The sequence below is a fragment of the Triplophysa dalaica genome, chromosome 12 (genome assembly GCF_015846415.1).
Source record: "Triplophysa dalaica isolate WHDGS20190420 chromosome 12, ASM1584641v1, whole genome shotgun sequence".
Lineage (NCBI taxonomy): Eukaryota > Metazoa > Chordata > Actinopteri > Cypriniformes > Nemacheilidae > Triplophysa > Triplophysa dalaica.
The window spans coordinates 11,433,174-11,451,444 of NC_079553.1; the positions used below are offsets into that span (position 1 = coordinate 11,433,174).

The following is an 18,271-nucleotide window of genomic DNA, read 5'->3' on the forward strand; positions in this document are numbered from 1 at the left end:
AGCTGCGTAGCTTAGTCAAATGTTTAAGATCTCTGACAACCGAACACTACTCCAGCGGCTCTTCCTCTTCTCTAAGGAAGACCTCGACCATTTTTTTGCGTATTCCTTTGGGCAGAGGTTATTAAAAGCACTTGGAATAGTGACATAATGTACCCGGGAAGTAGATGTCTGTAGTCCGATCCAGTCGTTCTCTGTAGTCCATGAAAGCGAATTCTGTTAAAGACTATATCTCGCTTTGCACTGTACTTTGAGCCTTCATTTTGCAGGTATTGTTTATGCTCTCACAGCAATATTACACACTAACTAAAGGTTGAAAATGGGATCTCGGGGAACGTGCTGTGCGTTTTAGTAAACACTGCAAGGAACCCCACATCATTTTGTTTGCTGAGCCAATAAACAGTCAGTAAAGGAGAAGGCTTTCAGTCATTTCGATTTTATCATATTGATCATAAAACCAAGTAAAAACAAAGACAATGCCATCAGATGTATTTCATCTTAAACGTTTAAATTGTAAAATGTAACAAAGGTCACTTTATGCCTTTACATAAGTCTTTCATTTACCCCGAACTCATAAACAAAAGTCCCCAGAAACGGACGTGTTAAATTCCACTATTCCTGAGATGGAGTGGATGCGGAGAGGATGCAGCTCATTGCACATTACGCATCTTTCACTGAAGTATTTCCTGCTGCTGTGAGCGCGCGTGAAGCAGAGCACGAGGGGGACGAAAGCCACTTTCACGCGCAACAAAGCTTGTAAATGCGATTCAAGGTCAAAACGGAGCATCTTTTTTCGGACTTCTGCTTAAATACGAATGAAAAGAAAACATGTTATTGAAGTAAACTGAACAGGAAAGAGAATTCACCCTCAAGTGGACTTTAACGCGATGACATTTGTGCACACGCCGGTGAGTGACATTTTATTCAACTTCAGATTGTTTGTGATTTATAATGTTTTATTATAAGCATAACTTGATATAAACCTTATAATTTGACTGTATGTGAATGTTATACATGTTAGTAGTTTATTAAAAGGGAGGCTTGTAACAATACAGAAATATTTATGGTCGATTAAAGGTGAATAGCCTACACAAAAATGTATGTAACATATACAAACTAAACACGAACTTTTGGTAAAACATTGTCAATAAGAAAGTACGTACATGGTTTATAATCATTTTTATACATTTACAACATTATATTAAAATTTGTTACAGCATAAACTTACAAATTTTGCTTATTATAATGTTATAAAATTTCAATTTGACCTGAGAGCAGGGCAAGGACATTTCAGTCAGACCTCATTCCCAGAAGCTGATATCAAAGCACAGAAAACGCTCAATATCAGCATGCAGTTGTTAACTTATACAAACAGTGATTAACTCATGATCATTATTTTTTGCCAATGTAACAATGAAGCAAGATTGTTTAAGTCATACATTTAGATGCTAAAATAACAAGTATGTTATGGTTGACCAGACAATTCGTTTTTACAGTGCACTTTAGATAAACATTCAAGTCATTATCAAACTAAACATTATACAAAATATAGGCTATACCAACACTGTGGATTTTTTTTGCTGATATTCAGAGTTCAGTATAGGAAATGAAAGTGTCCTGCTTTAGAGCTATTGCAAAGAGGATTTTAATTCCTTTGCCCTTCATCTGGTGCTGTTTACAGTATTATTCATCTGTAGTTCAGTGAGATTAACCTCAAGGTCATTAGCTCTAAGAATCAATTCTTTGCTTTAGCACAAAGGGAAGTTCGAAAGTTTTCCTTAATGGAGTGATTTCTATAAAAAATGACATTATAGCAGCATCAAGATTACTCACTATCTTAAGGGGTGTTCTGTGTTTGTAGTTCATGTAGCTTTGTGAAAATGAACACATAATCTGAATCTCAAAGATTATACCCTCTCATCCTCCTCCACATGATGGGATGGAGAGAGACTATGAAATTGATAGCATGAGCCAGTGCTGTATGTTTTTCAAGCATTTGGCACACACTTATATTCAATGCAGAACACTGCATTGAATGTATACCTGCAGAATTTACAATATGTTGTTCCCATGCCTTTGGTGTGATCAGCACTACAGTATTACTATTAAGTGTTACATGTTTCTAAAATATTATTTTGTACTGTATAGTTAGTACCAATTTCACTTTTGATACATCATATGAATGTGGCTGTTTGATATTTGTACTTTTCTTGGGTGCAGAAGATGAGAGCAAGAAAGACTGATAATGAGATTTGTGCATTATTCCAGTCCAGCTATTTATCTTCAGGGCATAAGAGGCAGTGCTGTAGGAGTTATAGAGAAAATTGAGTCAGAGAAGATTGAGATGATGCATATTATAAAAGAGATATTACAACACTTGAGCAGACTCCGTTTTTCAGATGTCTGGAGCTCATGAGAGATGATATCCACATTATCTGTATATACTTAAACTGTTTACACAGCCATTTCAGACATAGCAAGACCACGGTCTTATCTACTTCGGGGAAACAGATATTTCTGATATCAAATATTTCAGATATCGCTGGCAAAAATCACAATTAAAATTGCATATTAATAAAAAAACATGACATAAACTGCATCGTAACTTTTGTATCCTCAGTCTAAATAGCACTGAAAGATCAGTCTTTATGGATTGATGAGTGGCTCTGTTTACTGGATGGTGGGACTTCCCTCAAGCCTGGCCATATTGAACGTTGGGTTCCCTCCCCATAGTGTCGCATCTTGTTAATACAGTATTATCTTTTATTATCTTTGGTATTTGTGACATCAGTAGGCTCTTTGGCACCGGTTATAGAAACTATCCACAAGTACGATCCCCCGAGAACTTCTTATTGTATGACCTCCTACTCTAAAGTAGGAGCTTCTTTAGTACTCTAAAGGTGCAAAGAGCGAGTAAGTAAATCTCATGTAAGTTCTGTATCTGCAGCAACAAGGCGTTTTTTACCGAAAACAGCTCTCAGGTGTATATCTGCGGTAACACAACACTTTATTAGCTCCTGGGATTGAAGTGTTGCTGGCTCAGCATCAGTGCACACAGAGAAACCAGTTGGTTGGTTGAGGTGATATAAATTAAGGCAATCTACGTAGCCCTTTTATGAAAATTGTGGAATACAAAAATGAGAGTTAAGAGAAGCTTTTTAAAGCTCTTGTTTTATCTTGCAAAACTTTTCCGTTCCCCGAGACACATTGCTTTCCCTCGTAAAACCTTTCCCTTCTCTCGCAAAGATATTTACGTTCCTTCGCAAACATATTTGCAATATCTCGGAAAACATTCAAATGTCCTGTTGTCCCGCTCCGTACATTAACAATGTAGCGGTTCATAGTAGATTCCCTGACCAATAACTTGTGAGCTAAACGTTGTTATTGCACAAATAACACATAATTCCTTAGATTTGGATCTACAACCTAGTCTTCCTCAAAAAGAGAATATAAATTGATCTCTGTATGAGCAGGCGACACAGTCTGCAAAGTGACTGTAAATCCGAAAAGCGTTACTGCAAAAATAGTCAATAATAACCTAAATGTTATACACTGTAGTCTCACTGAATACAGTTTACACATTAATTCTCTCATGCTGAATTTAAACTGGTTTTAGTTATACTACAGTATGAAGCACTAAAGTTAAAGGGGTGATATGACATGGCTAAAACAAATATTATTGTTCGTTATAGATGTAATGCAATGTGTCTACACGATTTACTGTAAGGTTAAAAATCGCTGTATTTTCCACATACTGTGTATGTTTGTATCTTCTCTTTGCCCCGCCTCTCTGAAATGTGAGGATTTTTTACAAAGCTCATCACTCTGTTAAGAGAGGTGTGCTATGATTGGCCAGTTAACAAGTGTGTAGTGATACGTCGAGTACTGTAAGGATGTGACGGAAATGTAACGCCTATTACCATTTTCGGAACATCGTGTTCCCAAGCAATTGTACTGACAGGTGATAAAATGTACATTCCTTATCAATTCGAGCCCGAATCTGATCCGGAAAATGAAGGTGATCAAGCTAATACATCAACTTTGACAGCACAACTTGAGCAGGATGTAAAGGATTGGTAAGTTTTTTTAAATATTATGTTAGATAGTTAAAAACTATAGCTAACTGTTTTACCTTTTATAAACGACATTATAAAGATTTGCCGTTAGTGATCAATCAGTGTTATGCTATGTCTTGTTGCGACTCAACAAAGACAATAAACCCCATTATAAACATAACCTTTGTTGCCCCTAGTTGCAACTTGTCTTTTTTTCGTATTGCGCTCATGTCTGCATTTGCAGATCACACAAAGAATCAACATGAGCTACAAACACACAACGTTTCAGGCAGGTCTGGGTGAGCATTCACTTTTAGATAGAATGCATCTTTTGTTCCGACACTTTGATTTTAGCAATTTTACGTGTCTAATACATGCACGGGCAACTTATAACACACAAAAGACACAGAAAAACACTTATCTGCGGCATATGACCCCGTTTGGTCAGGAGACATTTAAAAAAAGAAAAGGTCAATGCATTCATAGTTTCTCCTTTTTTAATTGTCAGCTGGACATTTTCAGAGGCGTCCAAGGAAAATCTGCACTGACAACCCCCCTGAAATTTTACAGAATTTTTCTATTATTTTATTAGAGATTTTGAATTTTATTGTTTTCTTTGCAGTTTACTTTGAAAAACAGTCAAAAAACATAATATTAATAAAAACAAGAAAAACTATTATATATCCTTGTATCAAGTAATTTTACAGGAAAAAAAATTACAGTATATTTCTGTTGCTACAGCTGACAGAAATTTCATTTTTTTACTGATGTTTTCACAGTATGCCACAGTGTTCTATCTTAAAGAGAATGCTCACCCAGACCTGCCTGAAACGCTTCGTGTAACCACACCTTCACAAATCTACATCGTGGTATGATTTGACTAAGAACGCCCAAATGTGTACGCAATTAAGGTATGCGTACCTGTCATTACAATTGCTTTGGAACCTGATGTTCCAAATATGGCAAGAGGCGTTACATTTCTGTCACATGCTTGCAGTATTCGACCAATCACTACGCACTGGTTAACTGGGCAATCATAGCACACCTCGCTTTTCAGAGCGATGAGCATTGTAAAAAATCCTCACGTTTCAGAGAGGCGGGGCAAAGAGGAGATATAAACATGGATGTAATGTGGAAAATACAGCGTTTTTTAACCTTAAATCGTGTATACACATTGCATTACATCATTAGCCATGTCATATGACCCCTTTAAAGACACAGATGACTAGAGGAAGGTTCATGTAATACAAGTCTATATTAAGCAGTATAAAAGCTACTAGTTGGACTCTTCTCATGTATACACATGCATATGGAGGTTGTACAGAAGCGTGTTATGGAGAAATGCTGTAACTGATGATGTTATCTGTACTTTCTCATTACTTCAGCCAGATTAATGCGAGCTAGTTTCCAGAGTGAATCACAATGATCTCATTTTATACTTCTGCCATACCTACACTGAGAAAGAGGAACCCAGAGAATTTATGAGAATCTGAGGGAGTGGAATGGAGAGAGATGGAGCTCGGCCATGTGAATGTGAATGCATGGACATGAAGGCACATTTTGTGGCCCCATTTTGTGGCATAGGGGAATCAATGACACTATGGATTGGTTGTGCAGTCTGTGCAGGCTGTTGTATTATTGACTGTTATTGTCTATTATACACTATACTTATAGAGGTTAATTATTACAGATAAATCATGACCCGATTGTACAGTTTGTGCAATTTTATCATAGAACGATCTATACTGCAAATTAATTGCGGCAGTACACATAAACATGGTTGATATTTCATGTTAATTTACAGGAAGTGACATGTGCTCTCAGTAAAGTACAATAACATTAGATTTACCCACTGAAGTCTGAATGACATCAGTCTTATGACACTGTGATGTAATAAGCGAGTACACTAAGCGTTTCTAGATTTGAGATTATCAGATTTGTCTGGTGAAACAGAGCGTGTGTGAGAGGAAGAGAGGGACAGGTTATCCACAGTATTGAATGTTATTGAAATGATGTTCATAGGGAACCTTAATCTGCCTTCATAACACTTGAACATGGACATATAATCTGAGAGAAAGACGGATTGAGGATCAGAAAGATTCAGTAGATAAAGTAAACAGCTTGTATTGTTTAAGATGTTATAATGAATGGGATATTTTTAACTCTGTTGTTTGGACTTATTTGCGTCTTAGTTTCATTTTGTTGTGTAACCTTTGACCTGAATTGCCCATCCTTCAATGCTTTACTTTTCATTGCAGTCTGTGACCTAGTGTTATTTTGAAACAAGCCTGGCACTGCTGCTCTGGCTCTCTGCCAGCCATTATTCTAGAGCATCCACTCATATCACTCTGACCTTGACCTATAGAGGTCTCATATCTCACACCTCTGATGCTCCATATGCTGAGGAGGATCAGGGTGTTTGTAGCACATGAGGGGCATGGGAGATTTTTGCAGACACCTCCAGCATGATGACAAGAGAGACAATGAGACAGAAAAAGTTTAACATATGCACAGTCAATATCATGTGAAAACCACTCAAGCTCTTAGGTTTTTTAGTTTTTTGGGTCGTTAACAAATTAAAAGAATGAAAATGATTGAAATAGTTGCCAAATAACATGAATATAAACTTTGGGGTAAAATGTATGTACAATACATTCCCATGTAGTCAATTAATCATGACTATAATAATAGTGAAAACCCAAAGAATAATGATAAAATAATTAAATAAAAAAGTAATATGATTTAGCTTTTTGTCAATGTTGTATTTACAGCAGTGTTGGTTTATGTGTTAATCAATAGGTTCAGTGCTCTAATGAGATCCAGGCAGACATAGATAAACTGAATACAAGCACACACACACGTACACACACACACACACACACACACACACACACACAGAGAGAGCCCTAGGTTAATTGTGTAGTTGTGTATAGAGGTCACTGGCTGGTGGTAAAATGAGGTGCACAAGCACATGCTGTCCAGATCTCTTATTAAGAGCCACTTCACTGTACATGGCTAGGAACATTCTAGTTAGAAAACATTCCCCCTTTTCTTTCAAGGTGGCTGTAACACTGTTCGTATAAACGGCATGACCCTCCTTGCTCCCGGGTTTTGGTACCAATGTAACAAAATTCGAATTATGGAAGGAAGAAGGAGGCAGGAAACAGAGAACGTTAAACCAACATCCAAACGAAAGTAAAGTTCCTTCACGGTTTACTGCCGGCCACACAAACAGAATGAAACATAATATAAAATCCCGGCCTGGTCCTCTCTCGTCCTTCACTGATGTCGCTCCGCCATTTATGCTTCCGGAGCTCCTCCGTGAGAGATGCGAGACTGGTACTAGCGCAGCTGACACTCATTTATTCTCGTGTCACCGGCCTCGTGCCGTTCCCTCATAGCCCTCGTCCCGCTCTGCTTGTCACAGTGACCTTAAACATTTTAACAATATAAACAGTAATCTAATTCTACAGTGAGACACCAACAAGATTTTCCTGGCCATTTGAAGATTGTGGGAACACATGATTTTGAGAAGTCTCATACTGTGTTTTACTGTCTTTTTTAACAGATTTCTGCTAACTGAAAAAGTGGAAACAGAAAATGTGGGATCAAATTGATTTTCATTGACTCTTGGCATGGGGAAAGGAACACCTTGGCCTTCTAAATCAACTTTACATGTAAGTCTGTCAAACAAATCTGAACAAATGTTTGTGGAATAAAGTAATAATGTATTACAAGCAGACATTTGAAGCATGTGTGCAATATTGGATTGTTCGATCTTTACTATCATTTGTTTCCATTCTAGGAGTTAACACAGACTCTACGATGACATCACTGCAAAACTGCAGACTCATGTATACAGGGAACGTGACAGATGCCTCCTTGAGTTATATTTGCTGCCTTGAAGGCACCGGATATTTAAAGATGAACCCTTATGTCATCCCTTATGCCAGATGTCTTCCTTAACTTTTATTTGTTGATTCCTTTTGACTGTAAGCCATTAGTTTGAGTAAGCTTATAAAAAAGGTAACATTATATATCCTCCCCAGTCACTTTATATATATCTTCATATAATTGCATCAAATACGTACAGTACATGAAATGTTTAATACCTTTAAAGCTCTTTTACACCACAAAGCCCCCTTTTCTCTTTTTTTCTTGCCTAATGTTCACTTTTAGGGATATTTCAACACTTGGACTGGAATTCAGAGAAAAATTTCACCTCTGAGCAGTGTTGGGTAAGTTACTCTGAAAAAGTAATTAATTACTAGTTACTAATTACATATTGAATAGTGTAATCAGATCACTGTACACAGTGCTCTCTCCAAAAAGTGTTTAATTACATATCACTAATAACTTTCTATATCCAACATCAACCTTGGTTAGAATGATTCGAGGATAGACATGAAACGGCTTATTTAATTAATTCAAATAGATAATAAATAAATACATAAATGATTATTGTTAACTGACCAAAGTATACAAATGTGAGAAGGATACCTTAAAGCATACATTGCATAGTCAGACTTATTATTTTGATGTCGTTTCCACTTTTTGAATATATTACACAGTATTTTGTTCAATTACATCAGAACTAACTGTAATTAAATTACAGGAAAATAAGAGTAATAAGTGTCAAAAAACTTTACTTTTTCAAGGGGAAAGTAATTGAATTACAGTAACTTATTACTTGGTAACTAGTTACACCCAAAACTGCCTCTGAGCTATGTTAAGAGAGGTCAAGGTTCATCAGGAGGTCATACTTCAACCTGACTCTAAACTTCCTCGCTGTAATGTATCCATTTTTTCCTCTTTATCAGATTTCGGCCAATGATCCATTTATAGCAGACTCACCGTTATACCACCTGCACTTCAATCAGAGTGCTTTCTAGAGCAAAATCTTTTGGAGAAATGAGCCTCGAGACTGAAACATCCTTTGAATCAACTGGAACCAGGACAGTATAAACTAAACTGGACATGGAAACAATTCTTTGAAAGACTGTCACTCTCGATGTGCTTAAGTTTTTTGGACTAGTCCTGTTTTAGGGTATACATAATTATAGCATTTTGATCATACACATGATGAAATGTTTTAATATTAATTTAATGTCTCTCTTGTGTCTTTAAACATCCATTCATTTAAATAAGGAAATGGGAAGAGGTCCTAGAAGAAAGACTGGTCTGTATATGCATGCTGTTGTTTTTATTACTTTTTAGAGATGTAAATCAACTATTTTGATGCATGTCAAACATAGTCCCCTACATGTTCTTAAGGCTGATTAGTGTTTTTGTTTGTTTCGATGTAGTTTTTTCCTCTCCATTTTTTTAACATATGCTTTACCTTGTCTGTTTGTTCCTTTAGCTGTTTAATTTTCTTAGTTGCCATATGTTTTAAAAATTATCATAAGGACACTGTTACTGTTTTCCTCTGTCTGCTTTATCTCATATCTCTGCAAATAATATGACATTGACCTTGAGTTTATTCATACAAAAACATTTATCTTTCCTTGTGGCATCTTACAAATTTGGAACTTTACGTTCAGAGAATCATCCTGACTGTCTGGATTGAGACTGATATTGGTCCATTATCTGTCATGGAATGATACTGGACGCAAAAACTGTACATGAATTTTCATTTTTCAAATACTTTTTTGATCAACGGTTAAAGATGATCTTTAATGTGACTGTGTTCCGCCTCTGGACAGTGATTGGCTGCCGGGATTTGAATGACAAACTGTACTCTTTCAGCCAATAAGGAAATAGTCAAACAGTCTCACTTATAATTGGGATATCTCTTTATAACTGTGGGAATTCACCAAAAATGATTTTCGCACTAGATTTATCTGGCAAACTATCCAACAAAACCTAAATTTAGATTTTCTTACCCAGAACAACTTTCAGATTTGGTTATCTTCTAAACCTTCTTGAGATTTGTTGAACAACACAAACACCATCTGTGATCTCCAATAATGGGAGCTGCTCGAGTGAAGCGGCGCTTCAGTGCAGTTGTTGACACCCCCATGGACGAGGAAGAAGTCATGAGGTTGGCTCAAAGTGATGATGTCACTTCTCCCATACGGGTGAGCTGCCCTCGCCCAACTGCAATGGCAAAGTGCTTGTCCTGCACCATAGCAATGGAGGAAGGACAGAAGAAAGGGGCGATGATGGTGAGGAGGAGGATGATAAGGATGATGGAGAAGGGGGAGGAAGGAGAGGAGGAGGAAGGCTTGGCTCAGTGCTCAGGGGTGAGTCTGGGGCAGAAGGGAGATGGGAGAAGAGGAAGAGACCGTCCTCAGCTTCCCTCTCACCCACGCCACCCCATGATCGCCACGGCCAGTGCCGCCGGCCCCGACGGCGCTTTGTAGGCAAGGACGGGCGCTGCAACGTCACCTTCGTCAACATGAGCGACAGGGGCCAGCGCTACCTCACTGACCTCTTCACCACCTGCGTGGATATCCGCTGGCGATGGATGTTTGTGGTGTTTACCCTCTCCTTCCTGCTCTCCTGGCTTCTCTTTGGTTTCGCCTTCTGGCTCATTGCCGCTGCTCACGGGGATCTGGTTCCCCTTGCATCATCTTCGTCTGTTTCTTCTCTGGCTCCTCTGGAAGCTGCAGAGAATTCTGGTCCAGCGGAGACAGTTGTGGACACAGAGGAACGCTGCTTTCAGCAGGTGAACAGCTTCATGGCAGCCTTCCTCTTCTCTCTGGAGACGCAGACATCTATAGGCTATGGTTTCCGGAGCGTTACAGAGGCCTGCCCCCTGGCGGTGTTTGCTGTCGTCTTGCAGTGCATTGTGGGCTGCATCATCGACGCTTTCATCATCGGGGCGGTGATGGCTAAGATCGCCAAGCCCAAGAAGCGGAATGAGACACTGGTGTTCTCGGATTTGGCCTTAGTGGCCATGAGGGACGGGAAACTCTGCATGATGTGGCGAGTGGGAAACATGCGCAAAAGCCACCTGGTTGAGGCTCATGTACGAGCACAGCTACTGAAGGTGAGAGACAACGTTTATTTCTGACCACGGATACAATCATATTGAATTACAATAGTACTTTTATATCGGGGTATTGATATGATGGAAAAAAAAAAGAAACCACTCCAAATTTAAATTTAATCTGCATTTCAGGGCGTTTATTCTAGTGTTTGTTAAATTCCTGCTAATGGCTAAATGCACTACAAGACTTGTAAAATCTCAACAGATTTTTTTAAACCAGACATCATACACTTGCAGACTTTTTGAAAGTTTCAGATAGAAACACACTAACTGATCGAATCTATAGACTGGCACAGACTTTCTGCAGCAAGCCCAGCCTGAAAATCTTGGCAAAATCTGAGCAAAAGTCTTGTAGTGTATTTTTGCATTAAAGCACACTCAAAGTCACCGAAATGCAATGTGAAACACAGAGAGTGTGCCAAGATGCATGAAAACTGTGCTTAAAATCACCTAAAGTTAAATAGAATTAGTTTTTTTTAGCTCTCCTTAAATAAACAAGTATTGTCTTTAAAAGTGAATATGAACTTGTTTTATTTATGCAAGGTCTTTATGCAAGGCATTGCATATTTTTTCATTCTTTTTTCATTATTTTGACCAGTTTGTCCAGTGTTTAGCTGAAAATAAAAATTGGGGGGGGGTTTATTGTCAGTAGTTCACAGAATTAAACAACAATGATCATTTTAATTGAACACATACCTATAAATAGTGCACTGAAAATTAATACGAATTTTGGAGCGGTCTCTTTATTTGCTATTTGTATTATATTTGTCCTGTTTAACATGTGGTACACCACAATACTTCAGCAAACACAATGGAATTGGCGTTGCAAATGTCTAAAAACAACAGCGACACCAGGATGGTTAGTGAAGGTACAACAAGAAAGTTTGATTGAATACATAAAGTGTTGAGATGGGGAGAGTGATAAAGAACAAGAGGGAGTGGACATCTGGACAGCTGGTTTGGTTAATGAGGGTTTGTTGTATTCAGCCTCATACTGGAGGTTTATAAGATTTAAAGGAGGGATTAATTTCACCCGAGCAAACCATTGTCTCGCTAATCTACCCTGTGTGTGTATTTATTTGACTTCATTTAACATATTTGATGCATTTGATGTTTTTGCTTTTCAATGGCTAAACTTTTTAGAGCTTTATGTAGGTCTTTGTATTCATGATGCAGTATGTCTGTACTGTATGTGTGTTAATATGTTTTTGATTGTGTTCTGTGCTATGTTTCTAATAGGCCCATCTCAAATTGTTTGAGCATAATCTAAATGCATAGAAAAACACTTGAAGAGTTCATTAGCAAAAACAGAGTTTGAAAACCCCTGGCCTAATCTATATAAAATTTCGAGAAGAAGTGTGCACATATCTAATCATAAAGACATGTTGTTAAAGAATACCTAGTATATGTTTTTTTAGGTCCTACTTTGGTTTATGGTGTGTCCAACAACAAGTGCATGTACATACAATGTGTAAAAACACAATAATGTCGTAATAATAGGCAGTTATTCGTACCTTACTTCTTGAATGTCTCTCAAATGATTCGTTCCGCGATTCATCCGTCTAGGCCCCGCCTACCCGCTAACCTTACATTACATTTACATTTTACATTTTAGTCATTTGGCAGACGCTTTTATCCAAAGCGACTTACAGTGCACTTATTACAGGGACAATCCCCCTGGAGCAACATGGAGTAAAGTGTCTTGCTCACACTGGTCGTGGCTGCTGGGATTGAACCAGCAACCTTTGATTTACCAGTTCAGTGGTTTAACCCACTAGACCACCATCTCCATCATGTATAACCTTGTGTCATGTGATTGGTCAGATGGTGTAGTCTGTTGTTATTGGTCGAACACGTTCATCATTTGTCGCAAATGGAACCCCACTACCATCATTACAGGATTACGGTTTACATGTGTTTGGATGTCATGTATATATGTGTAGCTAGAGATAGCGGCGATTTTACCGTACCAATTTGAACCCGAGTCTGATGAGGAAGAAGTCGCTAATCCACAACAAACTCCATCACGACTGGAGCAGGATGTTTGTCAGTGGCAAGTGACAACTATTGTCATAAAAACTCCCAGTGTGACAACATGCATGTTGTGCTTTTGCTCATCAATTTAATAAAACATATTTTTTTCTTAAAATACTGTTAATACGTTAGTAATACTATTATTTCGTCTTAAATGTGCGTTGTCATGGTACATAAAGCATTTCAGAAATGCGACGTTATGAAAAATATGTAACCCAAATATATCTATATAGGTGCACGTGAGGCAAATGTGTCAAAATGCAAAGTTAATAGCAAGATAAACAAATGTAACACACCAAAAATAACGGTACATGCTAATATTAGCGTTATATCCATTAGCTAAACACAGATATAAGGTAGAACATATTTCTTGAAGTTAAGACAAAAATCTAAAGTCACACTTACAGGTTTGGATTCGGTGGAGCTAAAAGGTCCAAATAGAGTTTGTATTCCCCCTCTTTCAAGAATAGTCGTTTCACATACCCTGCAGTGAACGCGCCAAGATTATTAAACCAATGTTCGGTGAAATGACGCGCGCACAGTTAAACCCTGTGGTTATACTCCTTTGGTATCGTTGGAAAAATGAACTGTAACCATTTTTCCCTCAGGCGTTCTTCCTTTGGTAGTTGAAATAAGACGGACTTAGTTTCACACCGTAGAACACAGGCTCTAGACATGATGCACACGCATCACGAACGAGCGACAGTGTTTGTGGGAGGAGAAATACATTTTCGCGGCAGTCTCAGCAAAACGTATGCGTGGACTATGTATAGTGACGTAGATATGCAGGTGAACTATTCCACGTCTCCTCTGTGTGATTCAGAGTCGACTCCCATTTTTACAAGCAAATAACTTTGTTATTTATTCACCTTCGGCCTTACAACTTGGCAGACATCTTACTTTCAAACACGGCAACAGAACAAACTGCATGAAATGTCATTCATTTGATCATTTCATGATCTCATGCTATGTACTTAGCATCTCATGCTATGCTATTTGCTTACAGTGTTTCTACATGTTCTTATCAGCATGGAAAGAAATTAAGTGCAAGATAGACTAACAGCTTGCAAGCAGGCCAAATGCGTCTTTTGGGTGTACATAGAATACTATCGGCATTTACTAAAGAGACGGAGTGAAAATTATTCCCGAAAAGATGTTTGTGGACACCTGTTTTGCTACTGACCTTATTGCATATACATTTGTACTGTTGCAACGTACTGGTATTTGCGGCTTTATTTAACGCCCAGAAATACCCTGCGCTAATTTGCACTGCTCTTGGTAGATTGCATTTGTTATTATCGGAGTGAGAAATTGTGCTTGTGTTTTTAATGTGTGCTTCCGTAAATAACCCACAGAAATCTCCACTTTTTTAAATTGTGTTCTCTCGCTATTTTGCCCTCTTTAGTATATCTAGCTCTAAATGAAATGAAATACTTTATTGTATTATAATCTTACAAGTTGCCCTATAGTCTGATAATATTGATCTTTCACCTACCCTGCAGCCACGTGTGACCCCCGAGGGTGAGTTCCTGCCTTTGGACAGTGAAGACATCAATGTCGGCTTTGACACAGGAACAGATCGTATCTTTTTGGTGTCTCCTGTGACCATTGTGCATGAGATCAATGAGGAGAGCCCGTTTTTTGAGATGGACAGATGCACACTAGAGGGAGACAAAGAACTAGAAGTGGTTGTGATTCTGGAGGGCATGGTGGAGGCCACTGCCATGACAACCCAATGCCGCTCTTCATATCTGGCCTCGGAGATCCTCTGGGGTCACCGCTTTGAACCTGTGCTCTTTGAGAAAAAAAAATGCTACCAGGTGAGAAATAAACAAAAAACAAAGAAACAATTTTGGTTACCAGAAATTTTTGCCTCAACTCATGTCTTTCACTTGTCGTTTGCCATTTCGGCCTCTAGGTGGACTACTCCCACTTCAACAGGACATATGAGGTCAAGGACACGCCCACATGCAGTGCCAAAGAGTTAGCAGAGAAAAAGTACATCCTTGGATCCCGTTCCTCTTTCTGTTACGAGAACGAGGTGTCTCTGCAGCTCTCCTCCACTGCCCCTCCCTGCCCTGCCCAGTTCTCTCCCTCCCCGTCTTCTACATCCTCTGCCTCGCCTTCATGCGTACGCCCCACACCTCCACCCCGACAGGACTCCTGTAGTGAGCATCCACATATACACTGAGCCATGCGGCTGGCATCAAAGGAGAAAGCAATGGTCAAAGTAACATAGAGTGAAAAGGAATGGAAATGGGCCAGAATGAAGGGAGGAGTTTGAATTGGGGGTAGGGAGAGACAGAGAACCAGAATAGAGACAAAGGGCTGGAAAGACGGACTCGGACGGGGGACTAAAAGGCAAAGAGATCCATAAAGGAACAATGTAGAACCCTGGGCTGATTAATGACAATAGGGTCATGCGTAAGACAGAGAGAAAAGACAGCACAAAAGATAGAGAGTAGGGGAGGGAAATGCGCTTCTCGCTGGTTGAGAAGGAACGACAAGGCGTGATGGGTTGAATTCAACAAAACAGCACCTGCATCTTTTTTTACTGACCACCCGTAATCCAGTTTAACCAGTCACAGTCTGTGCAAGTTTAATGCTGCATTGTGCATATTTTGGTCATTCACTCTTTTCTATGCAATTTTCATAATTATACAATATACTGTATATACATATATATATATATATATATATATATATATATATATAAATCATAGTGTATCATTCTCTAGGCATTTGTGTGCATGTTCTATTAAGAACAGTTATTAATACAAGTATTAATAAAAAATAAACTTATTGCAAACTGGATTGCAATGGTGATGTCAAATGGTGAGAGTCGTGTGTGATATTAATCATGCAAGCAGGCAAATTGCACATTAGTTTTTATTGCTTTATTTGCACTTTATCCAGTATACATAAATTCTTTAGAGAATTGGCTGCTATGACAATGTGGACATTACATGAAAATAACATTTTATAGACCAATTAGCCAATGCAATTTATTTTTGGTTAATTGCCCCGATTTTAAAATTGGAGCTTTGAAGAGAAAAAACCAAGGTAAGATAGACTCGAGAGGGAAGAAAAAGGAGAGGGGGTCAAATATGCCAATAAATGTGATTGAGTCAGAATCCAGGGGAATGTAGTACCGCTGGAGATTCAAGTCAAACACACTGGGATGGAGGTTTAATGACCAAAACAGATTGAACAGATTGGGGGAAGGGTGTGCGAGGGAGAAAAGAGGCACGGAGGAGGTCATTTTGACTGGAGGAGGGCTGCGACACCGACCCAGTGAGCTGACTGGATCTGGCGATCAACACTCACCTGCAGTTGCTCCAGCACGTACCTGACAGAGACACAACAGTGACGCCTCGTGGCCGCAACCAGTATAACCGATTTTAGAGAAATTGGACCTTTAAACAAAAAACAGAATAATTTGGTCAGTGATTTTGTCTCAAAAATATCTGATTACTTGCTGCAATAACTATTGTGTCTTGAATTAAATATCTGGGTAGCTGCTAGAGCCACTGCAGAGCAGGAAACTACTGAAAATCTGCAGCACTTTCCAGTTGTTTCTCTAACTGTATGCACTGTACTATTTGTTTTGTATTTTTTCATATTGGAGCACTGTTTTGTATTATGGTACACAAAGACATCATGAAACCACAGATTGTGTGAAGCACTTTCAATGTAACTTCTAACACAATCTATTCATGCACAGCACAACAAGTCAAAAGTTTGGACACACCCACCCATTTTTACTATTACTATTTTAGAATTATAAGTAAAAATCTAAAATATTTAAAAAATAATATGTATAAAAAATGTGTTCTAAAAATTTGATAAAAATGAGCATAAATACATATAAACATCAGGTGTGTCCGAACCTTGACTTGTTGTGTTTTTCACACCGCACAGACTGTATTTTAACTGTATGTAAACTATGTATAGGACAAAAAATTATATGTAGAATACATTTTTTGAGCGGTGGGTTGAGAAAAATATACTGTAGTATTACTCAGCACTGGAGTGGGCTGGATGAAACGCCTTTCATAAGCAACTATTTGGATTGTAGTGTTTTGTGTTTTGTGTTTCGTCACTATGTTAGAGCTACACTACAGAGATAGCTACTGATTTCACACTGTGTCGTGCTATTGTCATGACTGAGACATCTATCACTTATCTCTTTTCTGTCTTCCATTCATTCTCAAATAGCCATTCTAATACATTCTTTCCTAAAGCACGTGGTCAAACAGGTTTTTCTTCCAGAGATAAAGAGTGTAACAAGTTTTTTTTAAGTGATCTGGCTTGTGAGGGTTTAAAAAGGAATCTTGAAACTAAAAACATGTTAAATGAATGTTTACGTCCTATACTGTATGACGACTTGAAGGCGACTCATGCATTTCTTTCAGTTCAGGTTTGAGTAATATTTGGTGGATTAAAATGCACTGGATTTTATTTCAGTTAAAACATTACAGGTTAAACTTGTTGAAATCACCACATTATAAAGATCTTAATATGAAGCCTATAGCTCTGTTTGAATTTATCTTTTTTTTTTTTAATTGTCATCCGTTCTTGTTTCATTGTCCGTACAAAAAAGTGTGTTTTTTTATAGCCACAACAGTCTATTAATACGCCTGTGTGTTGTGGTAGTAAGTGACCAAGTGCTTTTCTGTGAGTCTGGTTACTTCGTTCTGACATTTCAACCTATCACCTGCACTTTGACCTCATCCTCATTTTTAAATGCTTAAGTGAAACCATTACCCTGAATAAATATCAGATGCTCTCAGCACTCCATAATTCAATACTGTGGGACTTAACCATGTGGCCCATGTTCTATTTTTATTTTGTTTTCTAACTGCAGTTATTGGTCAAGCAGTGTTTGGGTCACCGAGTTGTATGTTTATTAACACTCACATTAAGAAAGAATGCGCATCATGGACATGTGTAGAATAAACAAGCGTGTGTATCATTGACTTAATATGTCCTTTTATTATATTTCAGTTTTTTTGTGTGCTTAAAGGGCAAGAATAAACAATGAACATCAGAACTTATCATTAATATCTGTAAAATAATAATCACTTGATTATATATGAATACAATCACATTTTTACTGTAATAGTTATTGGTAACTTCCGAATATAACACCAATTAGGCCACCAAATATCATCCTATTCCACGAAACGTG

The 18,271-nt window shown here is 38.1% G+C and overlaps 1 protein-coding gene across 1 annotated transcript; it reads left to right on the forward strand.

Annotated features, from left to right (window-relative positions):
- The first annotated feature begins 669 nt into the window (after window positions 1-669).
- On the forward strand, window positions 670-18,053 carry kcnj14 (potassium inwardly rectifying channel subfamily J member 14). Its single transcript, XM_056762610.1, is given in 9 exon segments — window positions 670-905; window positions 7,621-7,729; window positions 7,858-8,078; window positions 8,232-8,290; window positions 8,873-9,099; window positions 9,201-10,118; window positions 10,121-11,046; window positions 14,583-14,900; window positions 14,999-18,053. Coding segments are annotated over 4 exon segments (1,614 nt in total). The 5' UTR covers window positions 670-905; window positions 7,621-7,729; window positions 7,858-8,078; window positions 8,232-8,290; window positions 8,873-9,099; window positions 9,201-10,021; the 3' UTR covers window positions 15,272-18,053.
- Window positions 18,054-18,271: the final 218 nt, after the last annotated feature.